At 36.2% G+C, this 24,099-nt stretch overlaps 1 protein-coding gene across 14 annotated transcripts in view; it reads right to left on the bottom strand.

Moving 5' to 3' along the window:
- The window catches only part of neo1a (neogenin 1a), a 254,030-nt gene that overhangs the window by 101,552 nt on the left and 128,379 nt on the right, over window positions 1-24,099 (bottom strand). For all 14 annotated transcript variants that reach the window (XM_079806547.1, XM_079806548.1, XM_079806553.1 and 11 more), the window contains exons 3-4: window positions 12,434-12,709; window positions 5,103-5,253 (exon numbers count right to left, since the gene is read on the bottom strand). In XM_079806547.1, the coding sequence (XP_079662673.1) occupies window positions 5,103-5,253; window positions 12,434-12,709 (427 nt within the window). The remainder of the gene's footprint in view (window positions 1-5,102; window positions 5,254-12,433; window positions 12,710-24,099) is intronic.

Raw genomic sequence — 24,099 nt, 5'->3', positions numbered from 1 at the left:
GATAATTTCTGTTTTCCTTTTGATATTGTGGTAACAAATTTTACGTTTTACTATTTAGTAAATAACCATTTAGAATATTTTCTCAGAGAGAGCACACACACTGTTCAGAGCTTCAGATCTTAAATGAAGGAAAGTGACATCATTTCCTGTATCTCACAGAGTTGTGGGAGATAATTCCACCAATTTAACAGCAAAATATGGCACGGTAAGAGAGTTGACGCACTACTTATGAACATTTTCATAAGATAAAAGTTATGTTTAAACAATTTAATGTTGTTGAATTAGGAATATGACTATTTAGGGCTTTTATAAATAAAATAAATGAAATATTACCAAAAGAAAAGTTAAATAAAATATTTTGATCGCACAATGACACATGATGGCATAATAATACACTAATTAGGACACAAAATCATGATTTTCAGCTATATAAGAGACTTTTTACAGAAAATAATGGCTTGTAACATCTTGTGATCCATGACAATGAGTAACAAATTATTAAAATAATTAAAAATACTTTGTTTTTTGTTTTTAAAGTAGAAAAAAATAATGACTTTGGACACCAAATGTCCCTGCAATTATAGAATCACCCCCAAAACCACCTCAATGACACTGTTTTTCCATCAGGAAAATCAATCCATAAGGTAAACTATACAAATGGCCTAAATAAATTGTCCAGTATTAGAGTTCATTTTATGTGTAGACCCGTTTACATCATAAAATATTCATGCACACAATATGAACCGAATGCTTCTGTACTATGGAAATATTTGGAGATGCATATTGCGGCGTATGATCAAAGGAACACGTTTTGTGCGACGTTTAAATTGTGTCTTAAGATTCGGAGGATTGAAGTCACACTTAATACGGACCCCAATATGAGGCAATCAACAGTCACTCTCACTGTACCCTTTCATCTCTCCGCTCTCTCTTGTTCCACTTCTCCGACTCGTCCCTTTACCGCGGTTAATCCCTATAGGCGCTGAGCTGCACGCAAAGCGTTTTCATAAACTCAGATGCTTCAAGAAGGGTTGAATGCCTCGTCTGATAATACCAACGTTCTCGCAAATATTCCCCAATGCTCTTGCATTCAACATTCCCAATTACTCACTGACAGTCCAACCCTGTCTAATCTCATAGGCACTTTTTAATTTTCAAGAGCAAAAACATCCTCTTTTCATTCCTCTAAGTTTGAGAATGCATTCGGTGTTAAAATAACCCCCAGCCCTTGTTCCACAAGCAGATAGTTTGATTAATGAAGTCATCTCGTGAAGATGGCAACTCATGGGGATACTTCCATTCAAGCCAATGCATGTGGTAATTATTGTTGTGACAAACTTACTGGAAGGCAATTATTAGTGGTGTTTACTAAGGAAAGAAACACTATTAAAATTGCTTGAGCTAACGGTTAGGGATTTGAGCAAACCACTAATCTAAGAACATTACTTTGTCCTCGTTCTGCACTTTTTGTGCTACAGAAAAGATAACCACAAACTGAGTGTTTTGTTTGGGAGAGGTGTGATATTATTTTCTAAGCAATCTGGACAATAAAAGTACCAGTTGCATTAAAAGGAGGCAAAGGAATATCATAGAAAGTGGACTTCTTTCTTTCCTCTTTTCTCAAAGTATGGAAAGCACCACTCACAAATCTAGTTTATAATCAATTTGTGAGAAGTTTGTATGGGGAAATGTACTAAAAGTATAAAACCCTGCAAAAAAAGAAAGAAAAAAGAACAGGGTTTCTACACCTTTTGGTTTTTCTTTGACTTTTCCAGTCATTCTTTAATTGTGCATGGCCACATGTGGATTGACTTTGCCATTATCAAGAAATCAATCTCATTATTTAAAAATTTGAATCATTTAAAAGTATAGTTCACCCAGAAATGAACATTTTCATCATTTAATGTCACAAAACACAAGAGTTTCAGTCCTCACTGAAACACAAAGGAAGATATTTTTATTGAAACCTGAGATTTCTGTCCCTCCATTGAAAGTCCATTGACTGTTTATTGGTTCCCACGTGTCAAGCAAGCACTTTTGACCAATTCAATCTGTTCATCATATAAAGCGGTCATGTGTTATGGAAATTCGAATGCATGCTTTAACATATAATTTTCAGTAACCAATGCCTTATTAAGTAAAGCTTCAGAGAACATTAAGTTCTGCTTAGTTTTGATGCCTTATTAAAATAAACTTCAGAGAACATTAAGTTCTGCTTAGTTTCGCCGAAACTAAATAACAGGAAAAGGCCTAGTACAGAGAAATTGTAAAAGAGGAAACTTCTGCATGGCAACAGGCAGATACAGAGTGTATTTATATTAAGGACTACGTCATGATTAATGCTATGTTTATGTGTTTTTGATACGTGACTTCTGTGAATCCTCCGTGTGCAAGCTACAAAAGAAAATAAAGAGGATGTTGAGTGCGCAGGTTGTGCGCGCGAGGGTATAAAGCTTTGCCTTCGCTCTCTGAAAGCTCGGAGAGATGAAATGCCTTTCTTGCAAGAAATAAACAATTGTTAAACCTTTCATTACTTCTCTGAATCCTAATTACTTTGAAGATAGAATAATTTCCACGACACGTCATCATGCAGAAGACATGGATTTAATCGCTCGATTCATGTAGATTATGTTTCTATGAACTTTTCGAACCTTTAAAGTGCTGGTGGAAGGACCAGTTTCAAATGGTCTCAGGTTTGAAAATACCTTTATATGTGTTTTGAAGATGAACGAAAGTCTTACGGAACGAAGTGAGGGCGAGTAATTAATGACAGAATTTTCATTTTTGGTTGAACTAACCATTTAATACCACTTTTAAAGCTGCAATATGTAACATTTTTGCAGTAAAATATCCACAAACCAATAGGCCGGTGTTATAAAATTCGATCATTTGAGTACTTACAATATCCCAAATGTTTCCAACTATTTGTAAATCGTGAGAAATTGCTATTTTAACCGAGGAACTGGGACGTGTGAGGGCGTCGCCAGTCAATTGCGTCATATCTGCGTTCCCCTCGGTTTCTGGTTTTATTCTGCAGAAACGCTTTACTCTCACTGCAGTGTGAACAAGTGTCATCGCAGCCGCTGAGAGAACGCACAGAGTAACGTCATCACATCATTAACACACTCAGATGTGTCTAATATGATCATCAGAGCTGCGTTTCCTCACACTCATGAGCGGAGGAGCGGAAGTGGTGCCGGAGACTGTGTCATAATAAAAGTCCCGCTGCTCGCGAGGCGTGTGTTGTGTTCATCTTATTAACAATCGCTCCAGCGGTTCCTCAGCTCCACAACACTCGCTCCTGCTCTGCTTCACTACATTAACGTTAATAATCACATCAACATGATTTCTGCCCGAGTCCTATCCCGATTCTTTCCCACCGGCTGTGAGGTGAAGACCACATGTCCCTGAGTCTGAGCTTAAACGTGGCGTCATCAAACTATGCCTTTGTTTTGAATAGGCGATCTTTAGCGGACGGAAAAGTTACATAGTGCAGCTTTAAATGTGATCTTTGAAAATCTCATATAAATTAAAGATGCAGTCCGTAACTCTTTTTGGTAAGAAATTATCCGAAATCAATATTTGAGCAAGTACAAACCCAGCCAGTGTTCAAAACAATCTCCTTACCTTAGCCCGATTCACAATGGTAAGCTTGTAATAATGTGTTATAATTTGAGTGGTACTGGTGTATTTCCATGGGAAATGCGAGCATGTCTTTGCATCATTACATCACATCTGTATATAAAGATGGAGTCCGGCTCGCATGCGAGGATGCTGCAAGTGGTGGATCATTTATAGCCTTTTCTGGAGTAATTATCATTTAGATGGTGGATTGTAATCCAGAAAGATCCAAACGACAATCATCAGTGACAACTGGACATTCACCCGTAGTCAAAAGCCAAAGATTAGACTGTACAGAAACTGAAATCTACAGTAACGCTAATACACACATAGTCACGCAATGCTGATGTTAACATTAACAATTTGAGAACAAAGTATAACAATACGAATAATTTGCAAGGTCTGATGTGATATGAGTGAAGCGATCGTTAGATTTAAATCACCGTTGGTTGTGTGATTTATTGTAATGCTTTTTTTCTCAGTTGGTCTGAACAAAAGTGGCAGACATGTTACTTGTTCAGGTGACATTTTGCGGGGAAATCATTGTTACTCATAGACGTAGAATCTGTGACTCTGAAGTACAGTATCCACACTGGTGCGGTGAATGAATAACAGCCACACACACTCCTCAAAACATTAGATTCATCCGCGCTGAGGAGCCGTGACGGTGCACAACCCGCGTAAAGATGATAATTCATCAAATAACTGCAGTTGCAGGTTTCAAACAGAGATGGCGACAAAGAAGCAAAACTTACAGACTGCAGCTTTAATGTATACTGCCTTAAATAACTTGTAGCATTTAAAACAACTGATTTTAGCTTTTAGTGTTTTATTTTTAATTAATTTAGACAATTGTGAAAAATATTAAAATCAGTGCATCTTTTCTGGTTTTCACTTTTCTGGGGAATTTTAAAATTCCCACGTTTCCAGGTTTACCATGGCTGCGGAAACCCTGTTGGTATCAAGATCTTTTTTATTAGTACGCAGTGTTGAGATCATCGGCTGGCGACAATTTCTGGGTGGCACGTGCCCTTCGGACACCCAGCAGCTGATGAGAATGAAGCATGAAAAAGTGGCTTCCCAGGTCTAATCTGTGAACAGCCTGCCAGTGTTTCTCATGAGAGAGGTGTGAGAGTTTGTGTGTGTGTGTGTGGTGCAGACGCTTGCAGTCTTGACTGGCATTTACACCTCTCAGGCGGGCGCCGTCACTCTAATTATTTACTCGGGCAGCTGGGACGGGGCTCTATGCCAGCAGAGAGCGATCCCTAAAAGTGGACACTGCTGCCACAGCGGGACTCAAAGCTCATGTTCGTCACACTGGCAGCGACACACCGAGGAATCAATGACCTGTTAGTGGAAATCACTGTCTGATTTAGAGCGCAGGACTCTGGATGTATTAATAGCAGTGTATCCATCCACCCCAGAGATCTGTGAAGACAAAAATGCTGTTTGATGATGCAAACGGAGACTCAAATTCCTACCTGTCCTCAATGAGCTGGTCTTTGTGCATCCATGAGACGGCGGCTGTGGGATATCCCGTCACCACACAGGGGAGCAGCGCGCTCTCCCCGACCACTTTAGACACGTGCTGAGGCTCCAGGAGAAACTCCAGCGTCCTCTCCTCTTCGGATTCTGCACCGGACACAGAAATGAATGCAGTCAGTGTCTGCACATATGCCTCACTTGACACAGCAAAAAATAAATAAGGCTTAAGAAGGGCTGCGCAATATATCGAAATTATTGAAATATCGCAAATGTTCACATTGCGATATGCATATCGCAGCAGCACGCAATATCTGAATGATTTTAATAGGCTACTTCAACATTGTGAAAAGTGTACGTTTTAGGTTGATGCATATATCAGAGAATAGACTGAGCACACGACTGTTACTTATGTCACTTGCTTGACGTTAAAAATAGTTATTAAACGCAATAACTTGCGAAAAACAACCCCTTGCAGTCTCGCGCTGTCTGACACACACATCGACATAATGACCGATAACGACACGCGATATGTGTTTTTAAAAACAGAAACCATAATTGTATTATATTTCAGCATAAACATATATCACTAGAGAGGTAATGAACACAATATAGCTAACATTTATAATTTATTTAAAGGTGCTCAAAGCAATGTCACGCGGTTTTTAGGCCAAAATATTTTTTGTCACATACAGCAAACATCTCCTCACTATCCGCTAGCTGCCTGTCCCCTGAACACACTGTAAAAAAACTAGGGCTGGGTATTGACACATATTTCACAATTCGATTCGATTTTCGATTCTTTTCTATTCTTTTGGATAGGCTATGTATCAGGTATAATACATGGAAATTTTTCTCAAGGAAAACTAATTTCTGAACTAATGTTGTAAACTATGGGAGTCAGTTGATACTACATTAGCCTATTAATATTGAAGGTAAACTGATTTGTATACAAACACTTAAATGACACTAAATTATGTTTTTTTAATATAATAATAAAGTTATAATATTAACTTTACAATTACATAATCATAATTCTACTCCAATTATTATTATTTATTTTTTTGGCTGGCTGGCTGCATAAAAACTTGCCAGATTTATTAAATATTGAAGAACATTGACAATGAATATCCTATGTAATGTGGTGCATATAATTAGCAAAATGATCCTCTCTAGAGATAATTTTTCGAGCTGACTAACGAGTTTATGAACACTGGATATGGTTTTTCTGAGGTAAATGTGACGTGACATTGTTTACTTGTAAGCCGTTTTACTTTTCTATGTGACGTGATATGGATTTCGGTAAGTTGTCCTGTATCTTTTAACACACTTTCAGAAGCTCATTCATGTTTATTTTGTGCTGTTTCTGGTATTAAGGCGGAAGAGAAGATCCGTTCATGTTTGCTCCGCGCTGCTGGTTCTTGAGCTGAGCGGCAGAGCGATCTCACGCTACAGCGCCAAAACGATATTTATGTTTTTGAATTTCTTAAAAAAAATAAATAGACTAATTGTTGTTTTGTAAAAGTGAGAATCGATTAAAATCGAGAAATCAATATTTTTTACCCAGCCCTAAAAAAAACGCGGTCTCTGTAGTCAGCACAAGCTCCACAAACGGCAACAAAAACTTGGCCAGTCTGGACAACGAAACATAAAAAACAGTGCTCCAGCCAATAACCGACAAGAATGATTTGGGGGTGGAGGTTTGGGGTTAGTGTGTAGAAGAGAGAGGCATAAAGAGGGAAGTTCAAATTATATGATTTTGATATGGCCGACACATGACCAAAGAGACGACGTTCTGATGAACAACTTGCAACGAAAAAGGAAAAGGAGAAGGAACGCGCAAAGTCCCGAATTTACATCGGAAAAGCCTTCGAAAGGTGGCAAGATCTCAGGCGGCAGAAGGGCTTCCAATCAGAAAGCACGGAGCGGAGGGGAGGACGAGGAGGAGGAGGAGGAAGAGGAGGAGGAAGAGGAGGAGGAGGGTCTAGCTAGCCTCTGTTTTGTTTGACAACACTTCGAACATCAACAAGAAGTTACTCCACCCAGGATCGCTTAGAGCACCTTTAAGGCTGAAATTTTGAACGTATATGTAACAAGCACATTATTTATCATAATGTACTTTAAAAAACATGACAAGTAATGTCAGAAAGATATCAGCTCTGCTGTTGTTCATAAATACCACTAATGATGTTGAATGATGTAGTCAATCGGTGTCCCAATATGTAGTGAGCCAGCGTCTTTTACTGTCCTTCCCAGTGCCCGACCCCGTGTACACGATATACTGATTCACGAGCTCGGGAGCTGGGGAACTGAATGAGACAAACCCATTGTATTGGGCGAGTTACTCTAAAAAAGAAATTCATTACTAGCTACTAATTACTAGCTAATCTTCCACAGAGTAATTTGATTACTGTACTAATTACTCTATCTAAAAAGTATTACTTATTACTAATTAATTTCTAAATCCCATATAAATTGAGGATAGACGTGAAGCTGCTCTTTTAATTCTTTCAGTAAGTAATATATCATTGCATAAATTATTCTTCTCCCTATTAAAAGGAAGAAAGGTACATTAAAAACATACATTAGACATTACATTTTGATGTTTTATATAGAATTGTTCTGTAGTATATACAGCATTTAATGCAATGACATCAGAGGTAACTATAATTAAAGTACAGAAAGATCAAGTTAAATTAAATGACAGTAATTAATTACTTTGTTCACTTTTAAAGTCACCATGAAATCAAAATGTATGCTTGGTTTTTTTTATTGAATACTCCAGTGTTTATTATAAATAATTGATTCATGCACATCATTGTTTTAAATTCATGTGCCTCGTAATCTTAAAATAACTTTCCCTTCTTCTTGCCGCAACGTCTCTTCTCTTCTCTGATGATGAGGGCGGGGCAACCTGTCACTCACGTGAGATCGGCCAATAGCAAACCACAACCATCCAATCAATTCCCCATGTTCAAAACCAAGCCCCGGCCTACATTTGTTCTTGTTTGTGAAGCCGTTTCACTCTGATATACATTACAATAGGGAAGAAAAGACTATCGTAACTTCAGGTTCATAGTCACGTTAAGCTTATGTTTCTTGCTTCTTTGGGAAACCTTTTTTCTTATTTAAAGTGAATTATTTCTCACCCCCAAGTCATTCCAAAATTGTCAATGGGGTCCAATATTATTTGGTTTCTCAACGTTTGGTACAGAAGAAAGTAAGTCATAGAGGTTTGCAACCACATGAAGGTGGGTACATGAGGGGACTGTCTCTTTAACCCTTAAATGCATACCTTGGGTCTTTAGCGACCCAAGACGTCATTCACTATCCTCCTCCTCATTCATTTTTTAAAGTTAGACATCAACCTTCTTAGGATTCCTCAATCGATCCATTTTAAACAATATAACAAGAAAAAAATTATAAAATTATAATTGAATGCCTGTTTTTCCACTAGTTTTTTGTCAAAATTGTATAGGGTCGCTAACAACCCGAGGTGTGCAAGTGTACGTATTTTTTTCTGCACAATAATAAATGAATTCATAATGACGAAATAATTGCAATTCACCTTTATTCCACAAGGTGGAAATGACTGATACACAATGATGAAGTGACGTTTCACTCATAGTCACCGCAGGCAGAAAACAAAACAATATTATACATAATCTGCAAAACTTGAAATGGCTCAGTGATTTACAGCAGAGCAAGTGCTGAACACAATCAAATATTACTGTCACTGTCACTTGATGGTGGATGTGGTGAAGGAAGCTGTCAGTGATCAAAATATTGATTCTGAAGACGTTGAAAATGAGTTTTGAGAATATGCGTGAGATGGCGAATATGATCCAGATGCTGAATGTACTGGGAAATGAGCTCTGTGAGGACAGTGATGATGATGGTATAAAACATCTGCTCAAACTGAACCTTCCAAGCTCCAAAAGGGAACAAAATATGTTTTATTTTATCCTTCGGTAATTGTTGCTCTAATATCAGGAGTTTTATATATTATCGAGACAGGTATAGATCTATCCATGTTGTAAGAATGTTTGGGGAAAAAGTCCTGCATTTAAGGGTTAAGTGCGAATTTAACACAATTTAGGCTGTTTTTTGGCTTAAAAAGTGGGCTAAGAAAAAATATCAGAAAAACACAAATTTTCTTTTCAGACAATTATTCAATACAGTTTACAGAATGTTACCCTCTAAGAAAACGTATATCTTGTTTTTAAGGAAGTTTAATTATTTTCACTGGAAGACCAGACAAAAATACTGTAGAAGCTGTACAATAAGAAAATTGACTGAAAAGTGTTTGACCTTACAGATAAAGGATGAAGTGTATCCTATTTACTCCACTAGTTGCACCAAATTCATTGAAACAATTCCATTTGGTCCAAACAGGTTTCCTAAACACTCCTTCTGGCAGCCATTGGTCAGACAAACAGGTAGTCCCACCCCAAACTCACACTATTGGTTGAGCCATAAGTTGACTTTATGACGCTCAAACAAACAGAAATGTTTTAAAGTGCCTCTCGTTGGGAAGCTTCTAGAAATTACTTTTATTGTTTTTTTAACATTTACCGTATACACTTAACCTTTCAGTCTTAAGCTTTTAAAATAGTTCTCTTTAATACTCATTGTTTATTTATCTCTGCCAGGGAAAAAGAAATTCAGAAGGACTTTTTATTTCTCTCTCTTGTTGCCTCCTGCTCCATGTTTGGTGTGATAACCTCAGCAGGCGACGGTGCTTCAGGCCTGATTTACGTTCTCTAATATCTCACTCGGTGCTCATGACTGCCTGGAAAATAAATCTGCCTGCTGAGTATCTGCCACAAAGGAGCTCAATCCTCTTTAACTTTAGCATAAATTACATTGTTCTCTTTGATAACACCACATGTGGCCGTCCTGCTCCAGAAGGCTTCCTTTAAAACTCTCTCTCTCCCCACAATTGTGTGAGTTTCAGTAGGGCATGAAAAAAAATCACATCTGAATCAATGTCTTGCATTTTTATTGTCAGGAATGCAGGGTAATATGCCTTTTACCCCTAAGGGTATGGGGTAAAATGTCGTTCATGTCGTTCGACACCCGTAAGACCTCCGTTCATCTTCGGAACACAAATGAAGATATTTTAGTGTAAATCCGATGGCTCAGAAAGGCCTCCATTGGCTCAATGCACTTTACACTCTCAAGACCCATAAAAGGCACTAAAGATGTCGTTACAAAGTCCATCTCACTACAGCGGTTCTACAATAACTTTATGAAGCGACGAGAATCGTTTTTATGCGCAAAAAAACCCCCTAAATAACGACTTATATAGTGAAAACCGATTTCAAAACCCCGCATCATGAAGCTTCGAAGAGTTATGAATCAGCGAGTCGATTCAGCGGTTTAGATCGCCAAAGTCACGTGATTTCAGCAGTTTGGCGGTTTGACACGTGATCCGACTCATGAATTGACTCACTGATTCAGAACGCTTCGAAGCTTCATGATGCCGTGTTTTGAAATCGGTCATCACTATATAAGTCGTTATTTAGCTTTTTTTTGCGCACAAAAACTATTCTCGTCGCTTCATAAAGTTATTGTAGAACCACTGTAGTGAGATGGACTTTGTAACGACGTCTTTAGTGCCTTTTATGGGTCTTGAGAGTGTAAAGTGCATTGTGTCAATGGAGGCCTTTCAGAGCCATCAGATTTACACAAAAATATCTTCATTTGTGTTCTGAAGATGAACGGAGGTCTTACGGGTGTCCAACGACATGAGGGTCAGTAATAACAGAATTTTCATTTTTGGGTGAACTAACCCTTTAAGGAGGATACAAATTTTTTGGACACACCTGACTGAATTAATGTTTCTCATGAATAAAAAAAAATACACTTTAGAAATAAAGGGGTTATTAATAAATGCTTAAGATTCGTAGAGTGTAATAGAGGTGTTTGTGAATGTAAAAGGTCAGCAAAGCTTCAAAGATTACAGATCCACTTTGCATGCACTTCCAAACGATGAGGATGACCAATCAGAGCAGAGTAGATCAATCACAACAGACTGGACTATCTGACCAATCAGAGCAGAGAAACATGGAAACAACTTAAAGGACAACTCCGGTGAAAAATGAACCTAGGGGTTATTAACACGAGTAGATCGTTCTCTGGGATGCGTTTTCATGAAAATCGAATGTAAAGAGTTTTATCTCTAAAGACAGATTAGCTTATAACGCTAGTATATGGGGCACAGAATAAGTTAAATTAAATCGCTAGTTAATACCACTAACAAGGCTCAAAATAGCCTCACACTAACACGGTAGCATAACGAGGGTCCCTACATGCAAACCGAAGCATTGAGAACTTTGTAAGTGTACAAACAGTTTAATAAGAAGATACTTTATAAAGACAGCACATAACGCGCATACAGACAGGAGCCATCTTGGAAAACAGTCTCGACAAGTCGAGCCACGGTTGAATAATCCGCCATCTCTTTAGTGTGTATCCTTTGGAAGCGCTAGTCTCTGTTGCGTTCAGTTTTTTAAAAGAGACTGTTTTCCAAGATGGCTCCTGTCTGTATACGCGTAATGTGCTGTCTTTATAAAGTATCTTCTTATTAAACTGTTTGTACACTTACAAAGTTCTCAATGCTTTCGTTTGCATGTAGGGACCCTCATTATGCTACCGCGTTAGTGTTGTTACGACCTGCTCGTTTCGAGTCGCAACATAAAAGGGGGATCGGACAACAAAGGTCTAATCAAAGAAAAGTGTTTTATTAAACTGTGCATAAAGACACCGCAAGCAGAGAACAACAACAAACAAAAGTCTAGGGGTAAACAAGGAATGAATGAACTTATAACAAAATATACATATATGCTACATGACTTAAGAAATACAAACAAATAAGAAAAGAATCAGTAAGTGCTTACATCCAGCATGGAGACGCCTCTGGGAATGTCTATCCCACAGAGAGCGTAACCTCTGATGATACACACACACACTTATATACCACACTCAAGTTAATTGTCAATTAGCAGGAGACCCAATCGGAAGCTCTCCCATTCCGCCCAATAGGAAGACTCAGGGTCGTCACAGTGTGAGGCTATTTTGAGCCTTGTTAGTGGTATTAACTAGCGATTTAATTTGACTTATTCTGTGCCCCATTTACTCGCTAATATAAGCTAATCTGTTTTTAGAGATAAAACTCTTTACATTTGATTTTCTTGAAAACGCATCCCAGAGAACAATCTACTCTGTAACCATGCGTTAATTACACATTTAATATTTCCTTTTTCACCGGAGTTGTCCTTTAATTCAGAACATATGTTTGTGATTCTAGACGGTATGTAATGATTACCGGGCAGGATCTGTAGCTGCGCCTCCTCACTGGTCTTGGTGGGGCCGGCGTTCTCGATCACGCAGCGGTACAGGCCTGCGTCCGTCTCTGTGGCGTTACTGATGACGAGGGCACCGCTGGGCAGCGCCAACACTCTCTGGTCCAGCTCCACCGGCTCTTTGTTTCGCTCCCAGCGGATGAAGGATACCAGATCCGGATTCACCTCACAGTTCAGCACGTGGCTGTCGCCCACCCGCACCGCCGCCGCTTCCGGCTGACTGAGGAACCGCGGTATACCTGAAAACACAGACGGAGAGGAAGGAGTTACAACTATGACCATAAACTCTAGATACTTCATTTCTCCACCGATTATTCAGAATGATATCTGCCAATACCGATATTCTTAAGGGAAACCAATATAATACACATATAATTAAGAGTAAATATTAGGGGTGTTACGGTACACAAAACTGACGGTTCGGTACGTACCTCGGTTTTGAAATCATGGTTCAGTACAGCGGTTTTAAAAAATGGCTTTTTATTTTATTTTTATTAAACAGTGGTTTACTGAAAAAATTGTGTCTGTCCTTAAATGAATTAAATTATAACTAAAAGTTTCTTAAAGATAATGCTGTAAAGTATATAGGGAGCCCTTACTCACCCATTATTACTATAATATTAAAGGTTAAAGGGTTAGTTCACCCAAAAATGAAAATGATGTCATTAATTACTTACCCTCATGTCGTTCGACACCCGTCAGACCTCCGTTCATCTTCGGAACACAAATGAAGATATTTTAGTGTAAATCTGATGGCTCTGAAAGGCCTCCATTGGCACAATGGCACTTTACACTCTCAAGACCCTTAAAAGGCACTAAAGACGTCGTTACAAAGTCCATCTCACTACAGTGGTTCTACAATAACTTTATGAATCGGCGAGAATAGTTTTTGTGCGCAAAAAAAACCCTAAATAACGACTTCTATAGTGATGACCGATTTCAAAACACGGCATCATGAAGCTTCGAAGCGTTATGAATCAGTGAGTCGAATCATGATTCGGATCGCGTGTCAAACCGCCAAACTGCTGAAATTTGGCGATTCAAACTGCTGATTCGACTCACTGATTCATAACGCTTCGAAGCTTCATGATGCCGTGTTTTGAAATCGTCATTACTATACAAGTCGTTATTTAGGGTTTTTTTGCGCACAAAAACTATTCTCGTCACTCCATAAAGTTATTGTAGAACCACTGTAGTGAGATGGACTTTGTAACGACGTCTTTAGTACCTTTTAAGGGTCTTGAGAGTGAAAAGTGCATTGAGCCAATGGAGGCCTTTCAGAGCCATCAGATTTCAACTAAAATATCTTCATTTGTGTTCTGAAGATGAACGGAGGTCTTACGGGTGTCGAACGACATGAGGGTAAGTAATTAATGACAGAATTTTAATTTTTGGGTGAACTAACCCCTTAACAACAGAGCCCAAACTATGAGCCTGTATACAGCTGATATTCATGTTTAGATATAATAATCAACACTCAAATAACACATTGTGTGCAAACATGTAAACTTCACATAAGGCAGTTTTTGCATTAACTCCTAAATCTAATTATAAAACTATGTATTTTCTCCAATTCGTTGTTGAAATATAATCTTAGTGACTGTCATTTTCATGACAGATTTATCTAAACATAGCATTAAATAATCAAGACATCACTAACAGGTTAAGTGGAATATATATATAGTGCATATATTTAGTGAAAGAGTTGATTTCTCTAGTGAATTAACAACTGTGGACACTGAATGACTTCTGAGGTAAATGAAGCTGCGCGACATTGTTTACAACCTGTTTGACGTCTTTCCGCGATTGAAACACTGATTGAGCGATTACACGACATACGATATGTTTCAGTAAGTGTTATCCTCAACATACCTTAAGATATTAATTCATGTTTATTCTTCTGGAAGAGATGATCGCCGCGGCCGCTTGAATTGACGCGCCTATACAGTGATCAGTCGTCACATTAAAGAGCGTCAAAACGGCATTTATCGTTTGAATTTCGTGATAAAATGAACTGAATACTTAATATGTTCGAGTGGGAACTCGGATTGAAGTGTGTTCTGCGCTTAAAACAAGCGACTGTTAACTGATAAAGGTTGCACACCGAATCGAAAGCCCTGTACCGAAACGGTTCGGTACGAATACGTGTACCGTTACACCCCTAGTAAATTGTGCATTCATTTCGACTGTCGCACAACTCCATGACCTCAAGGCTGTAATGTGATTGGCTATCAAGGCACACGTGATCCAAGTTAGCCGTTACACTCTCTCCAATGGTAGAGCCATCACCAGTATCGCCCAATGATAAGACCATCTCTGATTTGGGTGTATAAAATGATTGCTTTTATCGGCCGATACATCAGTGCATCCCTAATAAATTCATAATCATATACAGGTTTGCACTGATGTTTGATCCTTGTTCTTCTAGCTCATTTACTTTGACTTAATGAGAACCAAATGGCATAATCAGAAAGTGTCAATAGTCAATATGACATGGAGGTCACTTTGGTTAACAGATTGGCGTGGCTTTTGAAATAAATATGGTCTGTTTGAATTGCATGTTCACTTTAAACGGTTAATTATCTCTGGTTTCAAGTCCAATACGCAGCTCTTTAGAGGTGAAAATCTGAAACCCAAGGGCATGTTTTACCCTCAAACATCTGTAAATGCAACGGCACACAAGTGTTCACACTTCCTGCAGTTCCCCTGCGTCCCTTGAGCACCAGAGCCGCCAGGAGCCTCGTCTGGAAACAGGAAGTGGTGCTGACAGACTCCTAACTCACAGTTTTCTCTGCTCCTCAGCTCTGGCACTGAGAAATGACTCTACATTAGGACCGGAGTGTGTTTCAACTGCTTATGATTCATAATTATCATGAAATTATCACTTACCTGCGTGGCTTTTTACTTATACATTGTACAAGTACTTAACACTTTCTGTTTATGGACTTTGGTTCTAAGTAAGAAGTGCAAACCTGTATGTGTAAACATTGCTGTTATTATTGTTAATATACTGGATTGTTGCATATAATTAATTTACTTTTTGCGTCAAATGTTTTGTATCTGGCGGTAAGATTGAATTTTCAACATCATTACTCCAGTGTCACATGATCCTTCAGAAATCATTCTGATAGCAGTTAAATATTTTATATTAATATAAAAACGTAGTATTTTTGTGGAAACTGTGATTCCTTTTTTTCTCCAGGATTCTTTGATAAATAAAAAGTTGAGAAGAACAGCATTTATTTGAAATAGTGTTTTTGCAACAATGTGAAAGTCTTTACTGTCACTTTTGATCAACTTAATGCATCTTTGCTGAATAAAAGTATTAATTTATTTTAACTTTTGAACAGTAGTGTACATTATTAATGCAAAACTTATGAATCTGAGTGATGTGTGATTTATGTAGCAGTATTGTAAATAACTGCGAGATCTGCAAATGAAAATATATTTCACATCTGATGCCAACTTGCTACTTTTTCCACAGCCGTCATCTCATGCTGGGAAAAGTAAATGAAATATCTCTATGAGATTTCAAATAACACCTGGAAAGCGAACGGCTTGCAGAGGAAGATGAAAAAAAAACATGGGCTGATAGGACACTTCTGATAAAAACACTCCAGGAGATGTAGGTTTTATTACTTTACTTTACTTTACTTTACTTTACTTTACTTTACTTTTTACTTTACTATTATTTAATTTATATAATTATTTAATTTTATTTTATTATTGTATTATATTATTATTTGTTTTATTTTATTTAATTTTGTATTATTTTATCAATTGTATTATTTGATTGTATTAATTTATTTATCTTATTTTTTATTATTTATATTATTTTATTATTTAATTTTATAATTTAATTTTTATTATTTTATTTTTATTATTTTATTTTATTTTATTTTATCTTATTATTTTATTATTTATCTTATGTTATCTTATTTATTATCTTATTTTATTTTATATAATTTTATTATTATTTATTTTATTATATTTTATTATCAGTTTATTAATTGTATTATTTAATTTAATTATTTTATTATATTATTATTTATTTTATTATATTTCATTTTTATTACTTATTTTTTTATTTTTTTATTATTTATTTTATTTCATTTTTTATTATTTTATTTATGTTATTTATTTTATTTTATTTTATTTTATTTTATTATTTTATTTTATTTGATCTTATCTTATAATCTTTTATTTTATTATTTTATGATTGTATTTAATTTTCTATTTAATTAAATGTTTTATTATTTTATTTTATTGTATTATTTTATTATATTATCATTTGTTTTATTTTTTATAAAAGACGGTTCTATATTTAAATCAGTTATGTTCCTCAAGCCTTCTGCATGATTTGAACACTAAAGCAATGTAAGTTGAGCTCACTGAAGCAGTAAGTTCATCACTTCACATTAAGATGAGCGGAGCGTTGAACACTGCCTAATACAATTGACTCCACTTTATCATAATTCCCTCTCATTCGACAGGGAAACTGCTCATTTTACACATTTGTCTGCAGTATCCCAGTCCAAAATTACAAATGAGATCTCTTTAACATCTCCCCTGTGACAGAGAAGCAGACTAGCATACCTTTTTAAGAAGCATTTATTTGTCATTTTTGCAGTAAGGTCTCTCTGCTTTAGTATGGTATGTAGTCTTTACACCTCTGCCCGTGCATGCGAAGAAGCATCTGCATTACCGTTCACGCTCAAAACAGAGACCCATGCAGGTGAACACAAAGACTCGTATACACCAGCATGTCTATGTGAGAGACGAGGAGAGAAACGTGATGGGGATTCCTTTGTCTGGCATTAGCCCGTTGCAGACACGCCATGCTCTGGCTCTCTCTTAATGTGAAAGAGCATGCAGTGAGAGATGCTATCAGCGGCTGAACAGAGCACAGCATTCATTCATCTCCACAGGCTCTGCTTTATAACAGCAGACAGAAAGCTTTCACAGAGCACGCTGCGGGCTTCTAATCCCCTTATAAACTATATACAACATCAGCCTTTTACAACAGAACAGCTCTTATACTCTTAGAGGAAACCTTTCTGTCTAACAGGCTCTAGAGCTTCTCCATCTCAGAGCAAATCATGACAAAACAAAGGACAAAAATACAGATACAAATTTTCAATATATGCAAGCTGGTCATTACCCCTCAGTGCAGACCCGGACCCTGATGACTATATCAGATGCACGTCTATTTAGCACATAAATGCATTGAAATTATTATTTTATTATGTGAGAGAGTGCAGTGATACCAGACATGGAATTATGTAGAGAAACATGCCATACAACTATACAGTTTACCGGTTATTATGCAAAAATATAGGACGACATAAAGCCACGACTGACCAATCAGGATTACTAAACACCGTTTCAGACGTTATTTTTCATCAACATTAGACAAAATAGCAGGACTGGAACAATCAAGATTAATATGTTGATTGTTTTTCCGATTAATGATCGAATGATCTAATGAGTATTTTTTCCCTCCTGGTTAATTTAATGATTTTTTTCTGAATAGTTGATTGATTGTTTGGTTAATTTACTGAAAAATGATAACCAATAATTATGCAACTATGAACTTTTACCTAATGATATTATTTATCACAAAAGATCAGGTTTATACAGAGTATGCCTAATTAGGAAAGGTGTTTACTATGGTTTAATAATATTATATATGTGTGTGTGTGTGTGTGTGTGTGTGTGTGTGTGTGTGTGTGTGTGTGTGTGTGTGTGTGTGTGTGTGTGTGTGTGTGTGTGTGTGTGTGTGTGTGTGTGTGTGTGCGTGCTACTACTATTGTATATTGGTGCATATTAATATTATAAACTAAACTAAAATCTAATAAAATCAAAATGTAAAATAAAAAGTATTCTTGTAAATGGCAGTCTTTTTTTTAAAATAGAAATTCTTGCTTTTATACAGAATTATGCCTCCAAAAAACAAAATGTTATTTTAACATTTCAGTTCATCAAACACTCTCAAAAAAATAATGGTACAAAATTGTACCTTTTAAGGTACACGTGGTCGTTTTTGTACCTCTAAGTCAGGGGTAGGCAAGTTCGGTTCTAGAGAGCTGATGTCCTGCAGAGTTTAGCTCCAACCCTACTAAGCCACCACAGTATAAAACTCATGGCTCCCAGCATGCATTGCAGCATTAGGTATGTCACCATTGTTGAGATTCATATGCTGATTCTTGATATCTGTGTGCGTCTAAACTTTCCCCCCCTAGAATGTATTTAAAAGTCAGAATTCAGAATGCCTGATCTGTGGCAAGAAAGTATTGTTGGTGAATATTATTTATTAATAGTTTTAGTCAGTGATGAGTTTAGTCAAACATTTTTCTTCATGACAATTTTTGTTTATGGCTTCTTTTGATTTGAACAGATTATGTGTTTTGTTAACGCTGTAACAAAAACCACAAACTCACATAAAAATCCAAAAGTCAAACTGGCCAACTAAAGGAAACACTGATCTCCATAATGGCGACCAATAAAACATCAACATCTAAACCTCTGTTGATTCTCAATAAGAGCTTCTATAGACGTCTTTCAGGGTCAGTGACTCTTTAGGACCGAACTTGCCTACCCCTGCTCTAAGTAGAGGAAAACAATGGTGTAATTGTACCAATTGTTTACCTTTAAAGCTACACTGTGTGATATTTTCCACCATCTAGTGGTGAAAAGGTATATGACCATCCAGAGAATTTTAGTTTCTGTTCCTCTCAATTCCAATTTCGTTTTAACTCCTACGGTGGCCGATTTAGTCCAAGATTAACATGGCTTCCAGTTCGACCTCGTCCACATTCGACACGGTGCCATCGAGTGTTAAAACGCGAAAGGCGAAGCTTGAATTCACGGGTATGTCCCTCTTTTGCTAATGTACTTTCAAGATGGAGGGGCAACATGGCGACCGGCATTCGAACCCCTCACCCGTAGGTATTTTCATTGGCATATTATAAACTTACGAGAATACTTTATTACTTGAAAGAAGTAAATATACATTAATGAGCACATATATTTTTGAAAGAACTAAGTGTTTTTAGCTAAGAATAAACTAAAAAAGTTACACAGTGTAGCTTTAAAAGGTACAGTTATACGTTTTATTCCCCAAGGAACAAAATTGTACCTCCACTGTACCTTTTTTTCTGAAAGTGAAGAATCCTCAATAAAAAAATGTATCACGGTTTCTACGAAAATATGAAGCAGCTCAAATTCAACATTGATAGTAATAAATTATTCTATTTTATTTTATTTTTTCATTTATGAATTTATTATTTTTATTGTATTTTAATATTTATTTTATTTTATTTTATTTTATTTTATTTTATTTTATTTTATTTTATTTTATTTTATTTTATTTTATTTTATTTTATTTTATTTTATTTTATTTTATTTTATTTTTTATTTTATTTTATTTTATTATTTATTTTATTTTATCTTATCTTATTATTTTATTTTATTTATTTTGCTTTATTTTATTAAAAAAAAAAGGTGATGAAGATGATGGTTCTATATTTAAATCAGCTAAGTTCCTCATACCTCTGCTTCATATTTTCTGCATATCATATTGAGCTGCTTCATATTTTCATGGAAACCGTGACACATTTTGAGGATTCTTTGATGAACTGAAATTTAAAAATAACAACATTTAGTTTTTTGGAAGCATAATTCTGTATAAAAGTAAGAATGTATATATATATATATATATATATATATATATATATATATATATATATATATATATATATATATATATATATATATATATATATATATATATATATATATATATATATATATATATATATATATATATATATATATATATATATATATATATATATATATATATATATATATATATATATATATATATATATATATATATATATATATATATATATATATATATATATATATATATATATATATATATATATATATATATATATACATACATTCTTACTTTTATACAGAATTATGCTTCCAAAAAACTAAATGTTGTTATTTTTAAATTTCAGTTCATCAAAGAATCCTCAAAATGTGTCACGGTTTCCATGAAAATATGAAGCAGCTCAACTGTTTTCATCATTGATAATAATAAATGCTTTCATCTTATTATTATGATTTCTGAAGGATCATGTGACACTGAAGACTGGAGTAATGATGCATTAAATTCCAGCACTAACCAGCATAAACCAACTTGAACCGGCATGGGAGTTCCTGCAAGTTTAAACGGGTCTTTTCCGCAGGGTCCGGTAAAGCAAATATTCATAGTTTAGAGTATACGGCTCAGGCAATGTGTTTTGGTGGCAGTGAGAATCCTCCCTGCGGTTATATTCTTCCTGTGTTTCGTCCTTTCCCGCCAGCTAGTCCAAGAGCAACATGTACTGAGTGATTCATTACACTGGTGTGGATGCTACATGGGAACCAGTGCTGTGCTGTACGCTTGGACCGCACACACACACACACTCAACGTGCACAAACACACACGTCCCGTCCTGGTGGCCTGACCCAGGCATCAATCTCAGTACACACGAACACGCTACACACCGGAGATGGGGATTGACAGAGCCATTAGAGTTTATTGGCCAGACTCTTGTGTGATTTCACTGGACAGGACAGCTCTGCCACTGTTTGTCCACTGTTTAACAGCACATCACCACATCTAACAGGGCCATTATAGCACTGAGGCACAAGAAAACAAACAATCGATCGGATGATGAGATGATGACAATGTCAAACTTAGGCACACATCTGAAAACACATCCTTTTCTGTATGTTTTGGGTATATATGGATGTACGATATAACGGCCATCATATCGGTATCGGCCGATATTTGTCAATTTTTAATGTTATCGTTAACAGCCCAATAAGAAGATTTGTCCGATATATTAAAGCTGATAAATAAAATTTCCTTCAGCTACACTTCAGATGCGCACTGTTCACCATGATGGTTTTGAATTGCTTGAAATATGATTGAAATCACTTCAAAAAAGGAAAATACAGTTGCAAGCGTCATATTGGCCACATAAAACTATAATGATAACATTGTAATTGTGTGTTTGGGACTTTTGTTTTTGTAATCAGGCTCTCAAAAATTATATAAAAATCTGGATTTAGATTTATCGGCCAATATATCGGTTATCGGCTCTCAAATATAAAGAATTATCGGTTTCCATATCAGTGCATCCCAATACACTGAGACTGCGATTTTTGTCCTAGGAAAACTTTTTTGAAGCTCTTTATCAGAGTCGATAAACCTTCTTTTTGCATGACTGTGAAAATTGATGTCATTTGACGCATATTGTACTAATAAATAATCCTCAAAGCACAGAGATACAATGAGTACACTCTAAAAAAAGCTGGGTAAAAAATAACCCAAATTGGGTTGAAAATGGACTAACCGCTGGGTTAAAACAACCCAAATGCTGGTTAGTCCATTTTCAACCCAACTTGGGTTATATTTAACCCAGCATTTTTTAGAGTTTATATACTGTCTGAATATTCAATTTTAATATTAAGTAGGCCTACACTCTAAAAAATGCTGGGTTAATAATAACCCAAGTTGGGTTGAAAATGGACTAACCCAGCAATTGGGTTGTGTTAACCCAGCGATTGGGTTAAATGTTTGCTTAAAACAACCAATTGCTTGGTTAAAACAACCCAATCATTGGGTTAAAACAACCCAATTGCTGGGTTAGTCCATTTTCAACCCAACTTGGGTTGTTTTTAACCCAGCATTTTTTAGATTGTACATTTTAGCGGCATCTAGTGGTGAGGTTGTGAATTGCAATGGTCCACCACTCACCCCTCCCTTTCGAAGCACATACACTCTAAAAAATGCTGGGTTAAAAATAAGCGAAGTTGGGTTCAAAATGGACTAACCCAGCAATTGGGTTGTTTTAACCCAGCGGTTGGGTTAAATGTTTGCTTAAAACAACCAATTTCTTGGTTAAAACAACCCAATCGCTGGGTTAAAACAACCCAATTGCTGAGTTAGTCAATTTTCAACCCAACTTGGGTTATTTTTAACCCAGCATTTTTTAGAGTGTATATATAAATATTCCAGACTGCAACACATTAACTCCAGATATGAGGTCAAATCAAACAGGTTTCCAAACAGCAACAACTTTTGACCATACAGCTGCCTTAAGGAGTTTTAAAACCACAGAGGTCCCAAATTAGAGGGGTTCGGGGGGCATGGTCCCCCAATAAATTTTAGATTTCTCTTATCTACATGTGTGCATTTTAAGATTGAAGGCAAAAAAAAATGAAAAACCATGTTATTGGGCAGTAGATTATCTGTAATACCTGCTCTCTCCTCATTTCTATCACTCTTTCCCTCTTTCTTTTGCCCTGTCTCTTCCCCTCCTAAAGCTGAGCTTTGACTGATTTGTCTTTTCATCTTCGTCTGTGTTAGTGAAGAAAGTAAACATAGGGTCAAGTGATATTTAGTATTTGCATTTTCTTAGGCAAGTTAATTCACTGAAGGCTACGCACGCTAGGTAAATACGTTTAATAAATTAATTCACAATATGTAGCCTACACACACACATTCATTATCTTATGCCTAATCTGATTAAATGATTTTATGATTAAATTATGAAAAATACAGAGGTCTAGACCACAGCGACCTCATATCTGACTACGGCCATGATGACAGTCGTGTAGGCAGCCTATAGTTTACCTCAACATTTCGGTTCCCATGATCTGGTTTAGCTAGCTTCGCCACAGAGCCGTTACTGTACACATGATGTCGCGCTTGTATCAAACTCAAATGGATTAAGCGACTGCCTGGCGCTCGTTATCACTCCAAAAGAGCGGCGAAAGCGCCAATAGAGACCGTTCCGGCCCACTTTAACCCCTGACTGTACCTTGGTGACAGAGTTTGACGGTAACAGGATTGACAATTTTAAACTTTTTAACCAAAAACTCCATTTGGTAGCATAAATGCTAAGACAAGGCACTGATAAAATAATAATTAAAAGACTGTGTGATCAGGGATCAATTCTGTTTTCCTTTTGATATTGTGGTAACAATTTTGACGTTTCGCAAAATAACTCTTGGTGGTAAAATATTTTCTCAGTGACAATTTCCTGTATCTCACGTAGTTGTGGGAGATAATTCCACCAATTTAACAACAAAATCTGGCACGGTAACAGAGTTGACGCACTATTTATCGACACTTTTTTATAAGATAAAAGTTTTTTTTTAAACAATTTAATGTTGTAGCATTAGGAATATGACTATTTAGGGCTTTTACAAATAAAATAAAATAAATATTACCAAAAGAAAATTAAAATAAAATATTTTGATCACACAACGATACACAATGGAAAAAATACACTAATTAGGACAACAAGAAATCCTGATTTTAGACTTTTTACAGAAAATATGATATTGTTTTGGCCTGTAACATCTTGTGATCCATTACAATAAGTTAAAAAAAGTAAAAATATAACCATTTTAAAAAAGCAGAGACAAATATTGACTTTGGACACCAAATTTACCAGCAATATTAGAATCCCCCATGCACACATTAAGATGATTTTAGCCATTTCCGAAGTTTCAGTGATTGAAAACGCTACAGTGTGGACGAGGAGAGCGCTTTGAA

Source organism: Gobio gobio (genome assembly GCF_949357685.1).
Source record: "Gobio gobio genome assembly, chromosome: 2".
Taxonomy (NCBI): domain Eukaryota; kingdom Metazoa; phylum Chordata; class Actinopteri; order Cypriniformes; family Gobionidae; genus Gobio; species Gobio gobio.
This window is presented reverse-complemented; position numbering and strand designations above follow the sequence as displayed.